At 39.3% G+C, this 25,465-nt stretch overlaps 1 protein-coding gene across 2 annotated transcripts in view; it reads left to right on the forward strand.

The window, feature by feature from the left end:
• The window catches only part of USP13 (ubiquitin specific peptidase 13), a 56,649-nt gene extending 33,215 nt beyond the window's left edge, over nt 1-23,434 (forward strand). Inside the window, exons 9-21 of one of the 2 annotated variants that reach the window (XM_056359078.1) lie at nt 1,502-1,573; nt 1,830-1,923; nt 6,066-6,191; nt 7,470-7,623; nt 9,366-9,540; nt 11,504-11,592; nt 11,962-12,084; nt 14,218-14,244; nt 14,990-15,133; nt 16,119-16,285; nt 16,806-16,968; nt 18,600-18,684; nt 19,334-23,434. In XM_056359078.1, the coding sequence (XP_056215053.1) occupies nt 1,502-1,573; nt 1,830-1,923; nt 6,066-6,191; nt 7,470-7,623; nt 9,366-9,540; nt 11,504-11,592; nt 11,962-12,084; nt 14,218-14,244; nt 14,990-15,133; nt 16,119-16,285; nt 16,806-16,968; nt 18,600-18,684; nt 19,334-19,427 (1,513 nt within the window). In that variant the 3' untranslated portion in view covers nt 19,428-23,434. The remainder of the gene's footprint in view (nt 1-1,501; nt 1,574-1,829; nt 1,924-6,065; nt 6,192-7,469; nt 7,624-9,365; nt 9,541-11,503; nt 11,593-11,961; nt 12,085-14,217; nt 14,245-14,989; nt 15,134-16,118; nt 16,286-16,805; nt 16,969-18,599; nt 18,685-19,333) is intronic. The other variant, XM_056359079.1, reaches the window with a different exon arrangement.
• The last annotated feature ends 2,031 nt before the right edge of the window (nt 23,435-25,465 follow it).

Here is a 25,465-nt window from a genome sequence, read left to right on the forward strand (position 1 = left end):
ATTTAGTGATTGTATTGTTCTGTTCTGGAAAAGGTTGGAATACAAAACCCAAGTGGCATCTGAAATCAGAGCTTACTTAGCTTCAGTGGTGGGAAATCAAATCCCACCTTGTGGACTTGATTGCTCCATCTCTGCTTTTTATGTACATACGTACATATCTCTATTTATCTTGGTATCATCAGTATCACATTATGGGGGTTTTTTGTACTGGTCCATGCCTTCATATAGCTGCAGGAATCTCCCTGTTGCTCCAGTGTCATTTGTGCAAGAAACTGTACTGGCACAAACATGTTAATAATGATCCATGGTAGTGAAAAGCAACACACCTTTTGCATGAAGGTCTGGCTAAGAAAAGTGAAACTTTCAGAGGCATTTTAATTAAAATTCTTCTTAAAAAAATATAATCCCACTTCATGAAAAGGGTAGTGTGAGCATATTCTTCCACTGAATAATGGAGAGTAGAACAAAAGCACGACAGAAGAATATGAAACATTCCTGACTGATCAAAATGGGACACATCACTCCAAGGAGAGAAGCCTTTTTATAAAGGACAGTCTATGGTTTGTAATAAAAATCAGAGGGCTCTTTCATTCCACAACGGTAGTAGCGTGTGTTCTGGAAGCAAGGCTTTTAGATTTTGGAAAACCTCCCAGGTTTTCATGTAGCAATTGCCTTCTGGAAAAGAAGAGGGAGAAATCTTGTGTTTGTTTACTTTGTTAGCTGTATGGAGTACAGTCTGTAGATTCATTAAGTGCCAGCTTTTCTACCTCCATTTTCAAAAAATATCAAAATGGACTTTACTAAGGGAGGTTGTTTCCACAGCATGGTCCTTGGAGTTACCTGGCACACTTAGTATCAGTGCAGTAGTGAAGATCTTTGATGAAAGAGGGACCAGGCAGAATATTTTCTTCCAGCATGGCTATACCTACCTAACCTGTTTTTTCTTGTGCTAAAGAGCAGCAGTGCTCAGACAGTGTGCTGCTGAATGCTCCACTTTCCAACAAACTGGCTAGAACAATGTATACCTCAGTGTTTATTGTCAGGAGTTAGCCTTTGTTTCTCTGAAGAAACTCAATAGAAACATTACTTTTACATGTTTTGGTCCTGATACAAATTTGGAATTTATTTTGTGATGTTGGTTAGGAGTAAAAAGTACATTGGTTCTCAACCCAGCTCTGTTGTTTTGTAAGTAACAATATCCTGCAGCTACTTCAAGATCAAGGAATAGAATTTAAATTCCAGATGAACAACACCGCCATATCCTTTATAGCTAGAAGGTTCTAAGCAAAATTTAAATGTCCATTTCCTAATTTATTTACTATTATTTTTCCAAGATAGAAGCACTCACCAGGGATAGATTGAGTCACTGCTGTGATGCAAAGTTTGACTTGTTAGCACAGAGAAAGCCTGCTGATGTATCACAGCTGAGGATCTGTTAGGATATTCTTGATTAAATCTAGCTGCAATATTTGAATGTTTCTGTTTTGTTTTTGCTGCCCAGGTATGTGGGAAGCCTTCCACGAATATTTGACTACTCTCCTCTTGATCCAACACAAGATTTCAACACTCAGATGTAAGTGACACTTCTCAGTGATTTACTTGGTCGAATTAAATAACATCTAACTAATTGACTGGCAGTGCAAAAAACCACCTCTGCATGGGCTTGAAAGTGAGATATGGCACTCACGGTGTAGAATGGGAAGATTTACCCATTTAGGTGCAGGTAATGATGTTTCATCAGAGGGTCGAACACAGTTTCTTTTTTGCTTGGAATAAAAATGTTCTCTTCTTCTGTGTTTTTCTCACATGTTTGTTTTTCTTCCCTACAGGGCTAAACTGGGACATGGCCTCCTTTCGGGCCAGTACTCTAAGCCACCCATGAAATCTGAGCTTATTGAGCAGGTGATGAAAGAAGAACACAAGGTATTTGACTGAGTCTGTACAGCCTAGTAACTAGGTAAAAGTGATATCCTGAGAAAAGGGAACAGGTGCTGGGCATTGAAGAACACATGTGGATCCAGCATGGGATACTTAGCAAGGTTGAATGTGGAGGATTCTAGTCAGGAATATATTAGTCAGGGGCTATTTGTGCAAAGCATTAAAGCAATCGTTGCTCCTAATAAAGTATTCTACTGCTCCAGTGATGAGTGCAAAAGTTCATAGAATTTGCAACTTAGGTTTGTCTTCTCTGAGGAACAGCAACAAAAAAAGTTATCTAAAGAGTCCTCAGTGTTTGGAAGCAAGCTTCTAAACCCTCTTTAGATTTCAGAAAGAAGTATAAAGAGCTAAAGAGCTGTTTCCAGAAAGTGTCTGACAATATTCCACCTGATTTCAGGAGAAGCTGTCTAAGTAATGCAAGATTAAGTGGTCCTGGAGGCTTTCATGTAGGTAAAGGAGGGACCATGCAGACCCATATCCACTGCTGCTTTATTCAAGTATTTCATGGTACAGAAATCATGTAGAAGCATGTGTATGCCAGTGGGATCTGTCCTGGAAAGACAGCTGTGTATGTGGTTTTGGATATAAATTGAAACTCTTAATTGCTGGCAAACCTGAGAAGAACAATGTATGTATCCTGATTTATAATAGTTCACAATAGAAAAAACCTTGGTATCAGCTTTCTCAGAATATGCAATTTCAGAACAAAGGTATACTGAGAGGCAAGTACTTTACAGCTAACATGCTAGACACTTCTGAGGAAGGCCTGACTGATCTATTTGTATTAACAAGGCTAATGGGCACTGCCCGATTCACTGATTTATCTTTTTACCTGTTTGTGCTTGATTTTGTGAGAAAGAAAAGCTGACAGTAGCTTAGTGGAGAGATGGAAAAGTTCATTCTCTTTTATCTAAGTTGGTTTAAGTTTCTGTCAACTTTTGGAAAATGAGAAGATTCATTCAGATTTTTGCCTTTCTGCTCAAACTCTGCTGCTTTTGGAGTTGCCTTTGTCTTCTGTAGAGTCATCCAATTAACAGTTGTCTTAAGCAAAATGTTAATTATCGGGACTATGTTATCCATCCAAGTGAACCTGTTATTTTAGGTTTGTTTTACTATTCAAGCCAGCTACCTTGAAACATCTTGTTTCAGAGTGATGCTGGTAAAACTGGATCTAGAATATATGTGTTTCCCTGCCATCCTCTGTTGTGACCCCAAGCTTGCTGTGGTCCCACTCATGTGGAGTCCAACCTCAGACTCCATAGGTGGGATATTTAGAAAGGAAAGGTCTAGTAATAACCAGTATTGAAAATACTACCTGTAGGCGAGACCTGTCTTTATGGAGAAAGAGTCTCTGATACCAAGCTGTAGTTTTACATGCAGCAGAAGTCATGCACGCTTCTGTCACAGAAGCATGGTGATAGTTTCCGTGGTAATAGATATTTTACTCTACCTTCATCTATGAGTTATTGATACAGTAATTTCTTCTGAAATCAGAATGGCAAGGAAAATTTGGACAGAGATAGAGTATCTGGTACAGAGTAGTTTGTATGGTCTGAAAGTCCTGCATCTCCTGAGTAATTGGTTTGTACAGTAGCTATTTGTTGTTTTGGAACAACAAATGAATCCTGCTTGTTTCCTTTAAATAAAGTTAAAACTTACCAACTCATCGCTGTGAATAATGAATAGTGGAATAGATTTCAACAGACCTCTCACAGTAAATTATGTATACTCACTGACCCGCGTTCTTAAACAGGTACAGGATGTGAATGAAGAATGATGTGCTGGAAGTTCAGGGACTTGAACCTTTCAAATAAAGCTACACCTCCATGTTTAGCCCAGTACCCACTACTAGCAAAGAGATATTGAGAACTTTTAAATGACAGATGGCTACTACCACCTGACAGTTTTATATCATCTACTGGCATTTAACAATACTTGTGTTTGTGAGTTTGGTTTAATAAAGTTGTAGTTAAATGCGTCAGATGGCTTCCTTATCGGGGAATTCCTAGCAGGTACTAGGATTTGAAACAGCTTTTACTGTTTTTTTTCTTGTATTGTAGTTTTGCTTAGGGAAAACAAAAAATCAGTTATATTTTCTCCATTCCCTCGCTCTGGGCATACAAATCTGTCTTGTCAGTTTGGGGGTGCTTGCTTTTTTTTTTGTACACCCCCCACTAACACTGGTATACATATGCATAGTATGTTTTCATCCAGAGAGTTGTACTGATGTCTAGAATAAGTATAATTGCATAGCATTTTAGGCCTTCAGTGTTTTCAAGTGTTTCTGCTTTATGTCTGTAAAATCAATTCTTCATTTTATTTTTATTCTTTGACTTCCCCCTCCCCCACGCTAAGAAGTTCTCTAGTTTTCTGGGTCTTTGGAATTCATCCAAAGTTTGGGGAGCTGTTGCCTGTAAAAGCATTCATATGAGATCTGCAGTGGTCCACCACAGTCTATATTTAGCTAAACTGTTTTGCAACTGTTGATGGGGAAAGTATGCTAGGTATTCTATACTCAGAGTACCATGGAGCTAAAATTTTTCACCACAGGAGTTTAGTCTGGAAATGGCAGCAGTTTTCTTGAACCCACTACAAACAGGCTGAAAGCCTAAAGGGTCATCAGCTAGGACTTGCTTTTCAGTTTAGTGCTTTGCCATTTCTTCTGTTATTTTTCTTGTCCTTGAGGTGGGAAGGGTTTAGAGGGCAAGATCTTATCCTCTTCTATAGGTTGTGCCAAGGCACATTTTTCCCTGCTCAAATGGCTCAGTAAAAAGTGTATAGGTGGAAACAAGGCTTGATTCCAAACTCATTGCATTATACATTAGGGTAAATGTGCCATCTTGCCATATTCTTGCTTCTGACATATAAAGAAGCCTGGTATATAGTAATTTGAGCTGCTTTATGCATTTCTCTCCCCAGTCCTAGGTTTGATGAAAGGCAGCTGAGGAGGACACTGAAGCAGTATATAAACCAAGATTCAGAAATCCCTAGAACATCTCTTTGTTCAAGCACTACTGATGAGACTCTGTCTCTTTACAGAGCCTTTAAAGAGCATCTTTAGCCTAATGCAGTTGCTGATGTACCGCCAGAAACCGAAAAAGCATTAGAATTGAGAATCTGCTTCTGATTTCAATGGGTCTAGGAATACCTTACCCTGGTGAAACTAAGAGTAATAGTTTGCTCTTTTAGTGTGTGTTTTATGTGCCTTCCATTTTATGCTGCTTTTTCTATTTTTATATTGATATGATAGTGCAACTGTAGTAAAGAATGTGATCGGCCGAGTTTTCAACAGCCTCTGACATATCCTAAAGGCTACACTTTTGCTTGGATTGTCTTGAGAATTATTTGGTCTCATGGAGGATGAGGGGAAATCTGAGTAAAAGATTCTGACCCTTTCAAAAGTGTTATTTAAAAGGCATAATAGCTAGCTAGTGTTGTCTTGGGGATGCAATTTGGGGTGGTTGGGGAGTCTTATTAAAGTGATATAGAGGGTGAGAAAGTCAAAACTAGGACTCTCTTGGAAGCTAGAGATTTTCTAATTTAGGGTACTTTCCTACTGATGTAATTGAGTGGCTAAAGGCAGTATGTTATGATCCTTCAACATGACCAACACCTGCAAATCGCAGATTCATTTCTGTTCTTAACCCATCTGGGAATGCATGCTGCACACATTAGTTGTTTTCTGCTTGATTCTGTAGAGATCTCTGCAAAGACTTTGTCCTGAGTAAAGCTGCTAGCTGATATACCGGAGTGCTTCAATGCCCATGTACTTTTAGGCAGAACAGGAATGTTAAATGTTAGAAAACAGTGTAGGTTTTTAGCCTTTCTGGAAACTGCTAACCTTTAGCAGACCTTCAACAATCTCTTTTAACTTGCAAATGATGTAGAAAAATCAGATTGAGTGAATGCTCTAGGAAATATGTCATAGAACATAGTCTAAAAACCTTAAATCATGTTTCCGGACCTTTCCAGTTTTTATTAAAGTGGAAACCCAGATGAAACTGAAACTATCGTTTCTCCAGTGGCAGAAATGGGCCATAGATAGATCTAGTGGAGTGAATTTGGGATGTTTGGTCCAGGAATGAATAAAAATCCTTCTTTAAAAGGTTTCTCTTTCTTTTATTTAGCTTCAACACAATGGAATATCTCCCCAAATGTTTAAGGCTTTTATAAGTAAAGGCCACCCAGAATTCTCCTCTAATAGACAACAAGACGCACAGGAATTTTTCCTACATCTCATAAATCTAGTAGAGGTGAGAAAATCTGAATTACTGCTTCTTTTCCCTGGTTATATTAGACAATGAGGGCAGAGCTCTTATGAGTGGCTCTTTTATTTTTAATTAAAGTGTATTTTGGTTTAGAAACATTTATTTCTTTAATTCTTCTCTGTACTTCAGACTCTTGCATGACCACACACAGGGCAGATGCCACTGATAGCAACTGCAAGAGATATGAAGAGGTCAAGCATAACTGTACAGGCTATAAGATTGACAAACATATGTGACTGTCTTAAATTGCTGTTTGTTTTATGATTACATGCTATCCATTTGTTTTCATATTGTAATCTGTCTTGGAATATTAATGAATTGGGTATTATGATTATTATTCTTCCCCATTTATGTCATCATTGGGAGCAAACTAATTACCATGTCCAGTTCTTTTACAAATTCCAGGTGTACGTCATTGAATCATTATGGGAGGAAGGTCTCTGCTGCTGAAAGCAAAGTGTGACTATTTGTCAGTTGAATATTGCTGTTTAAAATATTAGTTCCAATCACCACCAGCTCAATGCTGTGTCTAAGAGAATCATAACTGTGAATTTTAATGCTGTCTTTCTGAAAAGGAAATTTACAAATACATGCACATTTGATCTAAAGCATTTCTTTCTTGTCTATCCTTCCTCCGTCTTTTTCCCCATTTTCCCTAAGAATCAAGGGTGTTTATTCATGTGGTACAGTTTAGAGGAAGTTATTCACATTTGCATGCATAATGTACCACATCTCAAAACACGTGTACTGATTATAGGGTGGTTAGAAGACATTTTTCTGGGTTTTGTCTGATAACAGACATTAACGTGAACAATAAAGAGGAGGTATATTATTTGTATGACATCCCCATCTGGATAATGAATTAAAAGTGACTTGTTCTGTTGCAGTGCAGATTCGGAGTGGTAGGAGCAATTCTATGTACTGAAAGGATGCTCCATGTTATTTACCTGAGCTTTCTAGTTTTATTGTTACCTGTCACCTTCCTACCTTCTTCTGTTCACCTTGACTCAGTCAGATTCGTTAGGTATATACTCTGCAAATTACTATGTAGAAAGATACTGCTGTGTATGCAGACATTGTGGATTCCGGTGGGATTCTCTGTGGGTGCAAGAGTTCTGCATGCAATAAGAAGTAAGCTGAGCTGCTAGATCTGGGTGCAAGATTGGTGTCTTTGTGCTTGCCATAAACCAACCAGCATCCTTTGGGTTCTCTGGTCATTTTAATGTTCGTCACTTAAGTCACTGGATCTAACATTCCTTTCAGAGGAACCCTGTAGGTTCAGAAAACCCTAGTGATGTTTTCCGGTTCCTGGTGGAAGAACGCACACAATGCTGCCAGTCCAGAAAGGTCCGCTACACAGAGAGGGTGGACTATATCATGCAGTTACCTGTTGCCATGGAGGCAGCAACAAACAAAGGTAAAGAAAGAAACTGGTCTATTGATGACCTTCTATCGACTCTCTCAATCACGAGGGAATTAAGTTCTCACCCCAATGTGGTCTCTTTATATGGATAGAATGGTTCAAGGCCATATGGCAAATCAAACCAATGAACTGTTCAGGGGAAAGTTACTCTGTTTTGTTTTCTTTGAAGGAGATTTTAAACACAAATCAGTTTGTGGCTCTATCGTCCCTGCTTATTTTTTTAGGGAAGAATTCTACCTGGAATAATGGCGGTTTTTCAGACAGATTTCTTCTCATACTGTGGGACCACCATTAAGTGTTACCACTCCATAATATATCACCAAGAACGGTAGCAGTTTGTATGATAAAGATGTCAGAGATTTGTGATTTAAAACCTTAACCTGGATTTGACCCAGGGATGTGCCATACCTCTTGTAGTACAATTTATTTACCCTTGGTTTTGTGCATGTGTGTGCCCAGAGATCCTCATTAGGATTGGATTTCCTTTGTCCTGGGTGATTAACCAGTATATAAAAATTTCTTAATTCTAAAAAAGGAACTGAACATCCTAACTAATGAATATATTGTAAGAACAAACACACACAAAATAACAAAAAATACCACTCCCAAAACCAACCAAAACCCAAGTCAGCTTTGTGTTCATTAGCAGGAGATTATAAGATCTAATGTGATAGTAGATAATAGGGGTAGAAGATAGTTTGTAATCTTTAAGACCAAAATACAAAATTTGGATATCCTGGGCTTTAGGAGACGAGGGAAGGAGGATGAATTGGTGGACATTGATTTAATATCAGGAGTCGTTTTTTTTATGCCTGTGAGCTGCGTGACAAAGCAAACTTGGTTTTAAAGGAGAAAATGGCTGAGGAAGCTGGAGAGCTTGGAAGCAGGAGGGAGGTACTGACATATCTTGGTTGCCCCTGCAATCAGCGGTGAAAAGTCTTGCAGACTAACAACAGATGTTTGAGGTGGAAGTAAAGGGGACATCACAGGAATACTAGAAGGGGGATGTGCCTTTGGTTTCTACATAATCTCGAAATTTAAAATATTTTAAAGCCAGAAGGAACTATTCCAATTGTTTGATCAGATCCTTTGAAACAGCACAAGACAGAGAATTCCACCTACTGCTTTTCACTTAGCTTGCAACTCTTTGAACTGGACAATACATTTTAAAATGACCTTTTTGACTTGAAAGTTTAAGTTTTGGAGAATTTCATGTTCTTTGTTCATCAGTTTCAGTGATGATTCTGTTGCTTATAACAGAGCATGTTATTTCCAGGTTATGGCTCAGGAGGCATGTTGGTTTATGAATTTACCATATGCTGCTCAACTTGCCAGTGTCAGGACTCTTTCTAGATCATAGATAATCCTGTCCTGTCTAGAAAGTCAGATGACACAGATAGACAGCAATAATTTTCCAGGTCAGATTTACCTGATGAAATGGGTAGTTCGTGTTACTGTTAACACAGGATTCTGGCTGTCATGGCAATGTTTTAATTGCCTGTTGCCCACTATTTGCAGTTCTGTGTTTTTACCACAAGCAGGAACCTTCAAAAAAGAGGTGTGGTTGTTAAGTGTAGTTCCTAACCCCAATACAGACAAAGTTATGATGTCTAGTTAAAGCCATGTAAAAGCAGTATTGTAGGTTTCTGCATTTCTACACTTGCTAAAATAAGACTGGTGAGGGATTTCATAATCATGATATTTATTTAGCTTTAATAGTCGTGTCTATTTCTCAGATGAATTAATTGCCTATGAATTGAAGAGACGAGAAGCAGAAGCTGCAAGGAGACCTCCACCAGAGCTTGTCCGTGCCAAGATCCCATTTAGTGCGTGTCTGCAGGCCTTTTCTGAACCAAACAATGTAGAGGATTTCTGGAGCAGTGCCCTTCAAGCAAAATCTGCAGGAGTTAAGTAAGTGTGTGTCTGGCTGCCTATTAAAAATCTATTGATTTTTAGTAGTAGTGCTTTGTGTTTATCTTGCTACCTGGAGGTGATGCTGAGAGAAACAAAGTCATAGTGGGCTTTGGCATTGTATTAGTGTTGGGGCTCATACATGTAATGTGCGGGTCAAGCCTGTTGAGAGTTGTATTGACCAGTCGAGCAGGAAATAAATTGTTTCTCAACTATCAAATGCCAAGAGGTTATGCGGTCTGGTCTTCATTTGACTAAAAATGCTGAAGGGCACCGTGTGGCAACAAAACAGGGTGAAGCAAATTAAGGTTGTGTTTCTTGTGAGAAAATTCTTTAGGTGAATGGAATTTTTTGTATTTGTGAAATGCTATGCTGAAAACTTTTTTTTTTTATGATGTTATTATGTTTTATGTTCTTTACTGCTTGTGTTTGGATTTCAACCTGTCACCTTTTGTATGCTACAGTGGCTGCATCTGTAAAGTTTGCTGTCACTTACAGGGGGCCATGGTACAAGATGGACATATAAAAGAAGGAATCTGTCTTGTATGTTTATAACCAGATAGATTAAAGAACCAATAACATCTTGGGCTTAAAAAAACATTAAGAAGAAATAGGATGGCAAGCAGAGATCAGTGCAATTTTCAGGGGCAGTATTGCTGAGAACAAGAGTTAGTCTCTAATCTGGTTCAATTTTTATGTTAGCAGCAAGGAGTGGTTGAAAATTGGGCTGTGCAACTGGTTTGCTGTGGCTCAGTACCTTCTATTTTTAGATCACTTGCAGTATCAATGACTCATTGCTTTCTTAGATTAGCATACAGTTTCACTGACATGGTATTGAAAATTGGGAGACAAGTGCACATGATGGAGAAAAATGCAGAAGAAATCTAAAAGTTTTTTTATTAACTGTGAACATGTCGGAAGAACATTTCTAGTCTTCCAACAGATTCAGAGTTAAATTTTAATTTAGCTGTTCTTCATCCTCTAGGTCTTCAATCACATTGAAGATGAAGAATAATTTGCTATTTAAAATTTAAAAGTTTTGTGCTGCAGATGATAAAGTTACTAAAATTGCAAGGTGGTGCTAACAAGAATTTAGAAAGTAGTTATTTAGGGTATGGTAGGAAGATCTTATATTTATGATACATTTGCTGTATTTTAACCAGAGTTAGGTGAATTAGAAGAAGGGGTGGTATGTGGGAATGAAAGTTAAAAGAAAGGATGCAGGAAATGAAATGTGGGAAAAATGGGAGCGTGGAAAGGGAGGATGGTGGTACATAGAACATTACATTGTGTTCAAGATTAAACTTTCTCTTTTCACTAAGTGGGCAAATATCAGGGATCCCCTTAAACTCACGAGTTATCTACTTTGATAAATATTGTAGTAGCTCAGTAAGAATATAATGTAGGGGGGTTTTTTATATAGCACTTGCATGTGGAAAAACTACAAATGACAGTTTTTATTTATCTTTGCTTAATGAAATGCTTTGTAGGTGGACTTATACCTCATGGACAATGATACTGTAACTAGAAAGAGAATGAATAAAATAACAGATGTAACTGTTACTCCATTCTGTCCAAGATGTGTTTTAACTCTATGCTCTGAAATTATATGACATATAGCCAATATGTCATTCAAATACTATTTCCTGACATTCAACTTCAGAACAACTTGAGTAAGCAATTTTAGTATTACTTGTAGTTGTTTTCTATAATCTTCCTACAAACTGAATTGTCTGCAAGGGTTTGGGCTGACATTGAGGATATGAACGTATAGAAAGCTACTACTGTACTTTTCCACTGTGCTTAAAAACTTTTTTGTTAAATTTATCGTTGTAAAATCTATCACTATTGATCTCACTAGAGTCTAGAGTTACTTATCTCAGTGTGCTTGAGGTACTGAAATCTGTGCTTCTTGTGATTTTGTTGCCTTATTTCAATGAACTGTATTTCTTTTGCTTCCCAGAACTTCTCGTTTTGCTTCGTTTCCTGAGTACCTAGTGGTGCAGATAAAGAAATTCACCTTTGGCCTTGATTGGATACCCAAAAAGCTTGGTATGTGCCTGTTATATTTACCTTTTTCTCATTCTATCCAAGATAATCTGTGAGGTGTACACACTTTGGTCTATGAGGACCGGGCTTGAGTCTCAAGTTTACGCTGTGTATATCCCAATTGAATTTTCTTTCCTTTTATGACAAATTGAACCAATCCGTCAGGTCTATGGACTTATAGTAGTTTCAGGTAGTCTGACCTCCTAGTTAAATTCTGCTTTAGTGTTCTAAATTTCTCAAAGAACGGTTTTCAGGAGAATCCTGGTTGTGTTTGGACCTTGAGTACCAGAGTCCCCTCCCTGAAGGTATAGGTTGGACCATGAGGTCATTTTGCTGGATTCATAAGCTTAACCTGTTTCTCTGCTTTTGTAGATGTTTCTATAGACATGCCAGATTTCCTAGATATCAACCACCTTCGGGCCAGGGGTCTCCAGCCAGGAGAAGAGGAACTTCCAGATATTGGTCCTCCAGTTATCATTCCCAATGACCCAAAAGGTATTTACTGACTACATTTCTCTGATTCTCTCCTGTATTCCACTTTCCCTCTAGCACATACTGATTCTCTTCAGTCCTTCACCTTTTGGAGCTATGGAGAAAAAAGCACTTATGTGATTCTATAACTGAAGACTCTTAGAACACCCCACAGACTTTTTTAAATTCCCTACTCGATAATCCTAGTTCTTCCAGCTTTTCTGGTTTGATGTTTTCAGGATTTATGATTGATGCTGTTGCTCTGGACTATCTCCAAATAATTAATATTTTTCTCAAATTGCTGTGCTCAGAGGTAGACATCATGTATTGTGAAACAGATTATTTCACTTGCTTTATTGGCTATAGTCTCGTGCTTACCCTGCTGCATGGTGGTTGCCTCTTTTTCAGTAGTATAGTGCTGCTCGGTGGAGCAGCTTGTGCTGCATTATGATCTCTTCTTCTTTACCAACAGAATTGTTACATGTCTTCTATATGCATGGATGATGATTTTTACTTAAGGATGAAGGCCTTGTGCCCATTTTTACTGAATGTTGATCATCTAGAATAGATGGATAGAGAAGTTTCTGAAGACCTCTACATGTAGGAAAATCAGCTACACACAGAGAGCATCTTCTGTCCATTCGTTGACCCTCAGTGCATGTTCATGACTCCCTTTCAGTAAAGTCATTATGCACTTGCCAGGGCCCAGTGCAAAGGACTTGGTCTCAGATCCCTACATGGAGTCTCATGACAGGTGGCAGAAGTGGAGTGGAGCATTAATCCACTCATTTCTTACCTTTACATAAGAGGTGTTACTAAACTGAGCATTCCTATACTAAATTTTGTCTAAAACCTGGTGATAAAGTAGTCTGGATGGTACTGTGGCTAAATCAACCTCGCTGGTTTTGTGTACTCCCTTGTGTACAGTATATGGTCTGTCCTGGTCAGAAGGAATTTTAAAATCTGCCACTTACTATGATTATTTGCTGTAGGATTTTAGTGTTGCAGTTCTGAGTGGATGGTCATCTGTGTAGTCACAGAGTTTACTTGGATAACTTTAAACACCTTGGTTCAAAGTGGAACAACAAACACACCATGTCTTCAGAGCTGATTCATTCACAGTAAAACGACACATAATATACGATTAGGAACAGAGCTTTCCAGACATAGATTAAGGTTCAAAATCTTATTCATTTCTAAATTACAAGAATTGTGAGGTTGCAGTAGGCCCTAGCAGCTGTGCATGCATGTGTAGTCCTCTGGATGGAAGTGGACTGTGCAGCTTATTAAAAAAGGCTCTGTCTGAAGGAGCTGATGTCAAACTGTGGATTAAAATATTTGTAGAGCAGAAAGAGGAGTGATTAACATGCTTTGCTGCTTTTTTTTAAAAAAATACTGTTTCTTTTATGCTAAAGTTCAGAAACAAGAATATTAGAATATAGAATACACTCCTTCCTCATTTCCTGGGTTTCTCTGGAGAATGAATTGATTTAGAGAAGTAAAATCACATTTTTGTAGTGTGACCTTAGACCCAGCTTGTTAAAATTTCCTCCAGGTGACTTAAGTTTGGGTGCCGCAGTATTTCATAGGAAAACAGTAATGCAGCTCCTCTCATGACATGATTGCCCCATTTGCTTGGATATTTATAATAGTGGTAGTATAATATCAAGCTGTATGTGTGTGAAAGGAAGCTAGTATCTGGAATTGTGTGCCAGAGCAAAATTGGCAAATATGGCAAAATTCAGTTCTCTAAAGGTTTTAATTTTGTCTGTTATCCGTAGGTTCCTTACAAAGGCCTATTCTTTTTTGTCCTCTTGCTCAATGGACTGACCTGGTTTTGTTGTAAATGCATGAATGATGGTACCTTACTTATGACAAAAGAGATTCTTGCTTAAGTTGGTTTAGGTCAGCCTTCATCTATATTTCCTACTGATTTATAGTACCAGTGACTCTGAGTTGTTAGGGAAATTACTGGGCAGAAACATCCCTGGTCTAATTCATGGCAAAAAAATCAGGGATGTCAGGATGAACATGCCCTGCCTGTATGAGGTCAAATGTTTCTATGACTTTAAAAATATGGAATTGTTTTTCCCATATGAATCTTCTTAGCCTTCATGTAAGTCCTTTTCCCTGTTTTTTCCCTTTCTTAATTTTCAGATCATATGACGAACCATTTCATGGAGTGTATGTATCTCATTTTTCTGAGACTGGTATTTCAGCTGCTTAAAAAATTGTCATGCTTTTGCTCAGCTAATAGCTTCCCTGTCCTCATATAGATGCGTGAAGTTTAAATAATTGCATGCTTCTAAATAACAGCTGATTTTTGTACTTGTTCAGCATTTACTTCCATGTGTACAGGACTGTAAAGGAGTCTGCAGTATCATCAGCGTGGCCAGAATATGAGCTGCTGCTCATTGGCAGAGTCTTGCGGTTCTGGGGGTCACAGCTACTTGATCCTGCCTGGCTCCCTCTGGACTCCGATCTCAGTTGAAGCTGTTGGGCCCTGTCATTCAGAAATGAAGTTCAGTTGGAGACTGCTACATCCAGTGGCTGTTTCTCTCACCTGCAAGATCCTGCCTTTACGGGAGGTGATTGCTTTTGGCTGCCATCTCTAGCTAAGCACAGCACCCAATTTCTTCACACCTTGAAATGCAGTGGTGGGGTTTTTGAATAAATAAAGTCCTTAAACCTTGGTGAATTCCTAAAGGATCTATGTAGATTACTGGGGCAGAAGATTACCACTAAGTCCATAAACAAATACTATAATACTTTGTACAAGGGCTGTTTTCTAATGGGTGTGGATTTACTGTGGTACTAACACAAATCCAAGTGATGTGTACTGCAGTATGTGGCACTGTGAATAACAGTAAGAAACACTATACAATGGATGAAATGAGACTTTTATGTTTCAGAAGGTCCTTTCTTGTAGCTCTAGATATTGATGAGTCTTCAGTTATGCAACTGGCAGAGATGGGGTTTCCTTTGGAAGCATGTCGGAAAGCCGTGTACTATACAGGCAACCTCGGTGCTGAAGTCGCTTTCAACTGGATCATTGCACACATGGAAGAACCAGGTCAGTGATTGGAAGGTTTAAGTTAAACTCAACTCCTGGTTGTATATTTTGGCAGTCAGTAGAAATTTTATAAGGTGTGACAGAGAAACAACAGCCCCCTTCCCCACCCCAGGAAACCTGGAGGTGTGAGTGAATTTTCCTAAGCTGCTCCTGGGATATGCAGATCTTGACCATTATGTGGCATCCTCTGCCTAGAGGAGAACAAACCTAAGCTACACCAGAAGTACACTCCTGTCCTCACTGATGGTGTGGACCAGCTCTCTGTTTTCCACCCTTTGGCTAGGTCTGTGCTGCTAAGGGGGGAGCTGACTTGTGATCAAGTGTAAGTACAAAGAATCCTGTGGTCCAAATGCTTTTCTTCCATATCAGCCTTCTCTAGCTCAGGCTAGAGCATTCATGCTGTACTTAGAGCTTGGGCTATCTACTGATGGACAGGGCTGCTAGATGTTCTCCACTTTCTGTGTTTCACCCATGCAAAGTTTGGACTCGTGATTCAGCATTGAAGTATATCTGGGCACTCTCTTGCCAGAAAACTCCAGATTTGATTGAGTTCACACTTCACTCTGGGGTTTTATGTTGCTTGTGTAAATGGGGAACAATTTTCATTTGGGCTTAGCTGACATATTTCAGCTAGGGAATCAGTTCATTTTACATCTATACATGTATCAGCTGGGTTGTCTGCTGTTTGGTGTCATCATTGCTTCCATACCAATCTTTGCTACTCTCCTGCAGTTGTTTCAGATCTGTGATGTGCCAAGTTGTTCCAGCCTGCTCAGTATGAGTTTGTCCACCTGGATATTTTGTAATGTGCATGTTCATTTTGTTGTTTTTAAGGCTTTCCATGCATCTAAGTCCCAAATGAGACAGTGAAATGAACTTATATTGATTTCAGGACGTTTTTGAGGTCCTGTTTGTTTGTGTTTGTTGTTGAATTTCCAGTTCAGTGGGAGAAAAGAATGAACTGATGAATGTTTGTTTATTCCAGACTTTGCTGAGCCATTGGTCATATCTGCATTTGGAGAAGTTGCTTCCAGTGGAGCAGCTGTGTTTGGAGCTGTTGGGCTAGATAACCAACCTCCTGAAGAGATGGTTGCAATTATAATTTCCATGGGCTTCCAAAGGAATCTAGCAATTCGAGCACTGAAGGCAACAGTGAGTTCCATGAATTATTGGTAGCCCCTGAGTTTTGTTTTGTATGTACTTAGTACATGTGCAGACTCGGATACCTTTGAAACATGCATATAAAAATCCACTTAATGGATGATACACATAGAACTATTCTGGCAAAGTGTGGGATGCCTGAGTCGTCTGGGTTAGAGTGGGGAAGGTGGTTTGTCTGTTTCGCATGAAGGTTAAAGTTGGGGGGTGGGGGGGGAGTGAGGAAAACTTAGCTTCTTTTACCATCTGTTGAAGAACAACCTGGATGCCTAAAGACTATGCATCTTCAGATGAGAACTGGGCGGCCGTGGGGATTAGATGTGGGAGGATTTCTTTTCCATATGTCAAGCTTCTGCAGAGTGCTTATTGAATACTATTTTCTATGGAGGTAGAGTATGTATCTTAAAAGTTTTAAGTGCTGTTGAACATAATCCTTACTCTGTTCAAAGACTGAGTGGTAGCATGATGCTAGAGAATGTATTAAAGGCTGTTCCTTTGCTGGTTTGACTCACAGAACAATAATTTGGAGCGTGCACTGGAATGGATCTTCAGCCATCCTGAACTCGAGGAAGAAAGTGAGCCTGCTTTGGACATGATGGATACGGAGAACAATGTTAATGCCAATATCCTTGCAGGGACAGGGTCGGAGGGACCCAGGATCAAAGACGGATCTGGAAGTAAGTTCTCCTTCAGCTTTGAACTGGCTATCATGTTGTTGCGTCACACCTACACCATTCATAGAGCTCCTTTCTGTTTTGCAAGTAGTTATTGTGGATTTTTGGACGTGAGCCGGACAGTTTACTTCCAATCTTGCTTCTGGGGCGGAGTCCAGCTCTGTGGGGCTGCTAAGTTCTGTGTGCTCTGTTTGCTCAGAAAACTCTTTCCCTGGACTTAATGCATAACCTCAGTCCAAATTTCTTGTTGCTACAGCATGTAAGTCTCTCCTGGCCTAGCTTTACTTTTGTTTTCTTGCTATAAGATAAAAAGACAAAGAAAAACTAGACTGTTTAAATCTTCAGAGGCTGAGCATCCTAAAGATAACACCGCTGTTACAGACCACCTGAGTTTCTGCCCTCCTGTGGTCTGATGGGAGATTTGATAAACCCTTCAGCCAAGTTCCTTGTTCTAAATATGGCGGGAATAGTTGGTATCCTGCATGTACTGCTTTGCGATTTTCTTTTTTTTCTTTGAGATCCACGGTCATACTGTTGCCACATAAACCACAAGATGGGGCTAATGTACAGCCGTCAAAGTTGTGAAGTAGGCAAAGAACCTACTCTAAGTGTAAAAGCACTAGAGTACAAAAGCTCAGCGGTGGTTCTAACATAAGGGTATCACATGCTGGTTTTTGAAGGGTCTTTAGTGCCCAGTTGTGATAACTGTAGTATGTTCTAAACTTGTACATCTGATCTTGACTGTAATGGTCTTGTAAAAACAAAAGTATTACCAGCAATTTGATTTTTGTTTCTGTTGTTGCTGTTATTATGTAAGAATTATGTTTCTAACACTATAAAGAACAATCTTAAGTCTCTTGGACATATGGGAAACATTGATTATCATTAGGTTTAAAAAAAAAAAAAAAGATTTGGAATAATTATTTTTTGTGGTACTTAGCCTTTATAGACTGAGACCATTTACTGAGTGCCTGAAATCCTGATAATCAACATGATACTGTAAAATGGCTCCAGAAAGCCTTCTCCACCAAAATCCAGGCCCCTGTCCTTATGCAATATCCTGAAAGAAGGTACCCTTTCACTTTTGGTAGTAATTTGGGTGAATGGCATGAATGGGTGGGGAGCAAGAACCAATGCTGAGGTCTCCAGAGACACTAAGCACAAAAAAATCTCCTCGTATTAAAGGAAGAGGTTTCTTTCCTGTCCTGTCTTTTGCGGGCTGCTGAAATGTAAACTTCTGGGTTTTGTTTGATAGGGATAAGTGATCACACTTATAGACATAGCTAATATGTGTGTAGAATGAACTCCATATCTGGCACTTTCTGTGTTCCTTCCCTGTGAACTGGGAATGAATCTGCTGTTTTCCCTTTCCTAGCAGGGACTGTGACACAGCCCTGCTGTATGCGCACAGGTCTGTGTGGGTTTGAGTTGGATTGTTTTGATGTTTGATGGTGAATCTGACCACTAGTTAAAGCAAGAATATGCTGCAGTTAACAGAAATTGTGTTTGGGAATGCAGTCTGAGTTAGGAGTTAGAAGATTAGCTGCTTCTCCAGTAATAGAAAGTTACCTGTGGAGTCATATTTCAGTGTTAGAAATAAAAGAGTTATGGTCCCGTTTGTATTTCTCAAACAGGATATGAGCTGCTTGGGTTCATCAGCCACATGGGAACATCCACAATGAGTGGCCACTATGTTTGTCATCTCAAAAAAGAAGGAAGGTGAGTGGAACTGGGAGACACACACAAGGACAAGCAAATGCTTTCTTTGAAGTGTACATCTGTCCAGAGCAGGGTGTGTATTCATGGCAGACAAAACACACACATGTTGTTACCAGGTATACCACCAAAGAAATTAGATTGTTACAGACTGTAGATGTGATGAATCAGTTCTGATTCCACTGAGGTCTGTGCTGAAATGTAGCATTGGCTCTCCTGTGCTTGCTGTTCCAAATCTCTGTTCATTTTGGGACATCAGTTCTGTATCTGGCTTTGTTTATCGGAGTTTGCCCCAACTTCCTTTCATTCCCCATCAACAGAAACCCATCAAACTACGAGCTGATACTAGTACTGCTAGTACTGCAGTGCTGATCTCAGCTGTGATTTTGATATGCTGCTATTATTTGGCATTGGGAATCCCTGATTTTCCTTCACTTGAACTGTAACTACACATTCCTCTGCACATCCCTCTTCCTTTTCAGTTTCTGGCTGGCAATAAACCTTCTCTGGCTGTTTTGTTTCATCTTTTGTTCTTGTTGCAATGCCTAATTTTAGATTTTAATGTCTTTGAAATTTGGGTCTGAGAAGTCACTGATAAATTTGTGATTATTTTTATACACATGGAATGTAATCAATCTTATTTTCATTTCAGATGGGTGATCTACAATGACCTTAGAGTCTGTGCCTCAGAACGACCTCCTAAAGACCTGGGCTACATTTATTTTTACCACAGGATACCAAGTTAGGCCTCAAATCTGTTACCTGGCTTTAAGAAGCCATAAGCCTTTTTAACCTGTCCAAAAAAGCTTACAATAAAAAAGAAAATCTAAAACCAACAAAAGACCCCTAGCCCTTGGACTGACAAAAAGCAAAGGAAAACATGGGATATTTATAGTTTATTTAAAAACAGTCATTTGATGTCTCCTTAAGTGTTAGAGGGAAAATTTCTATTAGGTGATGTATAATATGTTGTTTTAAATTATACACCTAAAAAGATACCTTAAGACCATGCAGATTACTGGTGGAGTTTGCAGCTAGTGTATGGAGAAAACAGAAGTTCCGGAGTTGAACAAAAATAGCCCAGTTCAACCCAGCTCCTGCCTCTTCTGTCCATGCATCCACTGAAGGCCACAAAGAAATAGTTGTTTCTTTGGTAACTGGGAGACGGTGTTTTCAACCAGAGTCCAGACCACCTAGAGAAATCATACTGCATATAAAGTGGGAGGGAGGGGGTATGTGGGTGTTCCTTAAAGCAGAATGTCTTATTTGGGGGATCATTTTGGGTAAAGTGAGAAAAGTCAACTAAAGTTATCTCTGTTGGAATTAAATTCTATAGTATTTTTGGTCTGGCTTTTGGATGCATAAACCTAGGCAACTAATGGACATGGAAGCAATCTCCCGTAAGTGCCCTCACATTTTCTGCCAAAGGGAAATAGTAGATTTTATTTTTGCAAACGTAGGTTTCTTCATCTTCTCTTAAATGTTTTGCGTGCTCTTCCAACAGATTCAGGATTACAGATGGCTAAAAGAAGCAGACTTTCTGACTATAAAAGTAAATGCATACTCTCAGGAAAGGCAAGGCTATTTTTTAAATTTCATTTTCTTGTGAAGGAGGTAAAGAAGGGGTTAATGTCCCATTATATTTATTTCAGGGAAATCTGCATATAGACACTCACATTCTCCCTGAAATCAACTCACTGACAAAGTACTCATAGTGCAGTACTGCTTTCTGCCAAAGATTGCTTAAGTAGTTGTTTCATCCGTGAGTGGGGAAAACTGCTTGGTAAAATTGCTGATTTATTGATTTGCCCCTCTCTCCTCCCTCCCTTTAAGAAAAACTGCAAACCCTAACAACCCCAAAACCAACAACAAAACCCAAACAACAAAAATACCCCACCTTGAAATGATGTTTCGGCTTTTGTAAAACTTGCAAACACGCCAATAATGTGATCTCTTCAACAGATACCTTCTAAAACGGGTTTTATATCTCTGGCAGGGATGAAGGGGTGGGTAGGTAGGGGCTGGCCTTTCCAGTCTGTGGTTTCTTGTTTGGTTTGTTGATTTTTTTTGGTGTTATTTCAGTTTGTGTCACAGGCAAGAATATATATGTGGGGTTTAAAATTGTATTTGAAAACACTAATTCTAGAAAAAATAAAATGGTGAGTGCAAAACCTTTCACAATTCGAAAAAGTCCCCAAAGCTTCACAGTGTTGGCCATTGCTTAGAGACTATTGCTGGAGTTGCCTCATATAATCTTACTGAGCCTTCAAAATAAGTTGGAACAGTAAAAAAATAATAATAAAAAAAAAATCCTCCTTACAGAGCACAAGAGAGGCAGGGAGATGTAATTGCATTTTCTGTGCGGTCAGTGCCTGCAAGTTTAATAGCAAAATTCAGGCAGCTACACACCACAGAAAAGAACCCCAATTCAAAATCTGGTTGTGAGTAGGGCATTTTATTTTTACCAGTGTTTGAGGAAAAAATAGTTTTCGCCCTGGTCATATAGCCTCATGCAGAGCCAAAAAACACTGTTGATTTTTTTTTAAAATTGGGTTTTGATCTTAAAAGAGTATGAGAGAAATTCTAGTGCAGTAATTCTGTAGAGTGTAAATGGTGCCTAATTGCTGGGAAAGCTTCCTGTACTTGGTGCTGTTATTGACACAAAAGAACAGCATCCTAGCACATTAGTAAGTGGCTTCTGTGAGATTCAGCTGCCTTGTAATTATTGAGCCACCAGTTCTGGACAAAATAAAAGCTGCCAGTAATTTTTTTCCTTCTTCCAAGATTTGAGTATTTCACCAGAAAATGCCAGATTTGAAAATGGGATCAGCGGAAAAGTGAAAGAACAAAACTTCCATATATCAATGTTTGTTGCTTTTTCATTCTGGCAGCAGAAAAAGCACAAAAGCCTTTTCTTTTTTCTTCTTCTTCTTTTTTCTTTAAATTGTTTTGAATGTCTAGTTATATTCCAAGGAAATTCAATACAATAGCTTCCCTCTTGCCTCATGAACTTAACGGGCTATTTTTAATCTAACAAGATCTGGTGGCCACTACCTTTTTATTTAGAAACCTGGGCTAAATAAAGGCCAACAGTAGTTCCCATGTTCATTTTTAAACTAGAAACATGACTGGTCTCATAGGATTAAGGATGGAGCTTGAACTCTTGCAAAACCATTTGTCTGGTACATCCTGAAACTGGAATGGCTGTGGGACTGATTGATCTCAGTTAATAGGAGGCACACTTAGCAAGCTGGCAGGTGATAAACTGGAAGAGGTAAATGAAAGGGGAGAGAGAGCCTGGCTGTGCCAAGTGAGCTGTAGCAGCTTGGCTTCTGAAATTCTTTTCAGTTCATCACTGTTGTGTACTGCCTGACTAAACTACCAATCAGGTCAGAAGCGCAGGGAGCAGTTAGGGGAAAGGCTTATGGATCTTCTAAAATTTAGCACTTGGAAATATGTTAGAAGTTCTTCCATCTGTTTAAGGAATTATTTTATTGCCTCCCAAAGTAGCAGCTTCCCTCCTTTTTCAAATGGCCAGTTAAGTCATGTCACTTTTGCGATGGGGTATGTGTGAAGAACATTATGAATCTGGAGAAGCAGGATGTAAACTCCTGACTCTTCAGCCTAATGTGGGGGAGTTTGTTTTGTTCTGTTGGTTTTTTTTTAAACCAGCATGCAGAAGCCACACTCAAACAGACTGTGCTGAATAAATGACTAATTTATCAGACTTTGCCTGCTAAAATTTTATGCACTTAATTGTGCTGGGCCAGGGCTCGGTGCACAGCCTAGGCAGTGGCTGATGGGGAAGCTCCATGTGTCTGGGTACTGGAAGAGTTGTTGGAGGGCGAGAGCTGCTTGACAAAAAAGTAGGGGGGGGGGCGGAAATCACTGAAACTGTTTGAAGCAATCTAACCTGAGAATTATGGCAATCCAAGACTTGGGAGTGGATAGTGCTCTTATTTCTCAGACTAATTTTTACTCTTTTACTATGATACATTTAGATTAGGACAGTGGAAGGAAGAAAAACTCAACAACTTGTTTTCCTTTTCTCCTCTCATTCCTAGCAGTGTGCTGTATCCAGTAGACCCCTCATTCTGAGTCACAGTCTCCAGTCTTCAAAACACATTAGATGCAAACTCCTATTTACTCTTCCTAGCTGAAATATAACTAGGATAAAAATTTGATTTATTCAGTGCTGTGGTTTAAAAACAAGGCTAGATGCTTTTGGTCTGGACTACTGTCACTTTTAATTCTGCTGGGTTCAGTGGCATTACTTCTGACTGACTTTGGTGTAACTAAAACCAGCATCAGTCCAGGTTTTTTTTTTTATTCAGGCAGCATCCACTGGGTCATAGTGCACATTCTGAATACACGTGCAACCAGAGCTCGTTAGATTGTTTCAGAAGCATCTCCAATTCATTCCTTTTGTTCTCCGTCCTGGCAGAAGCCATTTTAATCATCTTTGCTGTTTTCAGGCATTGAAAGACTATGCAAAATATGTAACTGGACATAACTTTTCATTCTTTTTCTCATCGCCCGTCCTACCTTAATGGCTGAAATCAGTTTCTGATTTCTATTCACTCTTCAGTGGTTTGACTGTTGTATCCTGGAAGTGTCTGTACTGGTTTGCACCAATCACGGTTGTTTGTGTAAAGCACTGTTAATGTTTTGGAGAGTATTTGTCTGAGGTGAGAAAGGTTGTGAATGCTATCCTTGCAACTGTTTTAAATTAAAAAGAAATATTCTCACATTTTGTGACTGTGTGGATTCTTGCTTCTTTCTTTCCTGTCTGAAGTGAAGAGGAATAGACTGAGTACATTTTGGTGCTGGGTCTTTTCCTACTCTTTTTGGTCATGTTTGGTGTTTTCCTTCAAAAAGCTGCATAGGGAACAAAGAGGTTTATCAGAGTCTTGATTTCTTGTGACACTTCTATGGATTGAAAAATTCCCAAGCCCTGAGTAGATATAAAACATAGAAAAATCAGAAAATTAGGACTTAATTTGAGACTGACTTTTTTTTTTTATTTATTTTAAGCCAGTTGACGTTATTTGAACAAAAGAGTTGGCAACGTTCATGTGGAAGTGTGGTGTCATTTCACCCCCAAATTCCTGTTTTATCTTGCTCTGTAATTGCTCATATTCATTTAGAAATTTCACTTGCTGTTCAAGTCTTTTTTTCTTCATGTCTAAGTGCTTTACATAGCAGTGTGACCATTGGGCCTCTGGTAGATTCAAGAACAGGCTGAAAGAGAGGACTGAGGGATGGCAACCCTGTCATCTTTTTATGGGTATCATGGGACTGGGAACAGGAGAAGTAAGAGGTAAGTAAGCCTCTGGGCTGTAAGTGACATTTCCTGACATGGAAGTAGAGGACATACAAAGTGTTGAATGATCAGAGAGGTAAAGATGGTTCACCTCCTGAAGTCCAAATTTATTGATCTGTTTTGGTTTCTTTTCTATCACAGATGTCCTTTGTGACCATGGCAAGTCACGTTCACACTGTGTTCACGCCACTTGTAGCAACTGGAAGAGGTGGGAGAATGTGGCTCCTTCCGCAAGCTGAAGGGCTGCGTTCAGATTTCATGCAAGAATTTCCTGTATAGGATTTGTAGCAGCTGACTTCTGTGGACTGCTTGTGGAAGGCAGGGTTAGATACCTGAGAAGTTAACACACCCCTGGGCTCTGTTCCCCCTCACTAAAATGGGAAGTAACACTGCTCTGTCCCTCAGGTATGCTACAAGCGTAACACCAAAGAGAGAGGCGCTGTGGTGAAAGACAAATGCCATAAAAATATTGAAGAGAGAGTGCATGGCTGACAGCTGGTGTGGAGTAGGTGGTTATATTTTCAGACTTCTTTACTAGTATCCTTCCCAGTGATTTTTTTGAGCAGGTTTGTACGAAGGATTGGGCACTAATGCTTTTTTCCCAACCACTGTGGCTTCAGGACTGCAGTGCTGTGTTCCTGGTCTTGTTTGCTGCAGAGCACATAACTAATGGGCATTCCTGCTGTTGCTGTGTTGGTACATTTGAGCAGCAAGAACAAAACCAACCTTTACATCTGGCAAAACGCACCGGTGTCAAGAGCACACATTACTTGCATCCTAAGTGTCAGCGTGTTTTTAGTTTCTGTTCCCTTTTCTTTAGTGGGAGGTTCTGGTTAAAGCCATAGGCAGACAGTTGGCTTTTCTGACAGAGCTTTCCTGCTACAGGGCAAACTGTGGCTGTATCTTCAGTTGGTTTTTTTCTGGAGCAACCCACATATCCATTGAGAGTGTCAGCCTTCAGATCCATGCCAGCCTTGTCCTGCTTTGTCAATAGCCCTCTGCTGTAATTGTCACAGCCCTCTTGCTGGTTGTCATCTTTTCTGTCCATGGCAGTGTACAGGAATTTCATGTTCCTCTCATGCCTGTGCTTATGTTAGTGTCCTGTAGCGAAAGCATAACGATGATGTCATTTCTACTCTGCCAGCTCTCTCACCTCATCACATGAAAGCCCAAACTGAAAACACTGATAGCCAGCTCCCGCTATGTTTTATGGGAAGTTGCTTGAGTAAGGATCTCAATCACTGAAAGTTAGCTTTGTTTTTCATAAAGATTGTGTTGTAGTGTTAGTAATTTTGGTTTACTTTTGAGGTATGCAGTTGCATGATCTTCAGGAAAAATTCTGATCTACTTTTTTCCCCTTTTTCTTCATATGCAGTGTATGTGCAAAATCCTTTGGGCCAGACCTCAGCTAGTACAAATTTCAGTTGTAAGTATAATTGATCAACATGTTGAAATAAAAAT

This window comes from Falco biarmicus, chromosome 13 (genome assembly GCF_023638135.1).
Source record: "Falco biarmicus isolate bFalBia1 chromosome 13, bFalBia1.pri, whole genome shotgun sequence".
NCBI lineage: Eukaryota > Metazoa > Chordata > Aves > Falconiformes > Falconidae > Falco > Falco biarmicus.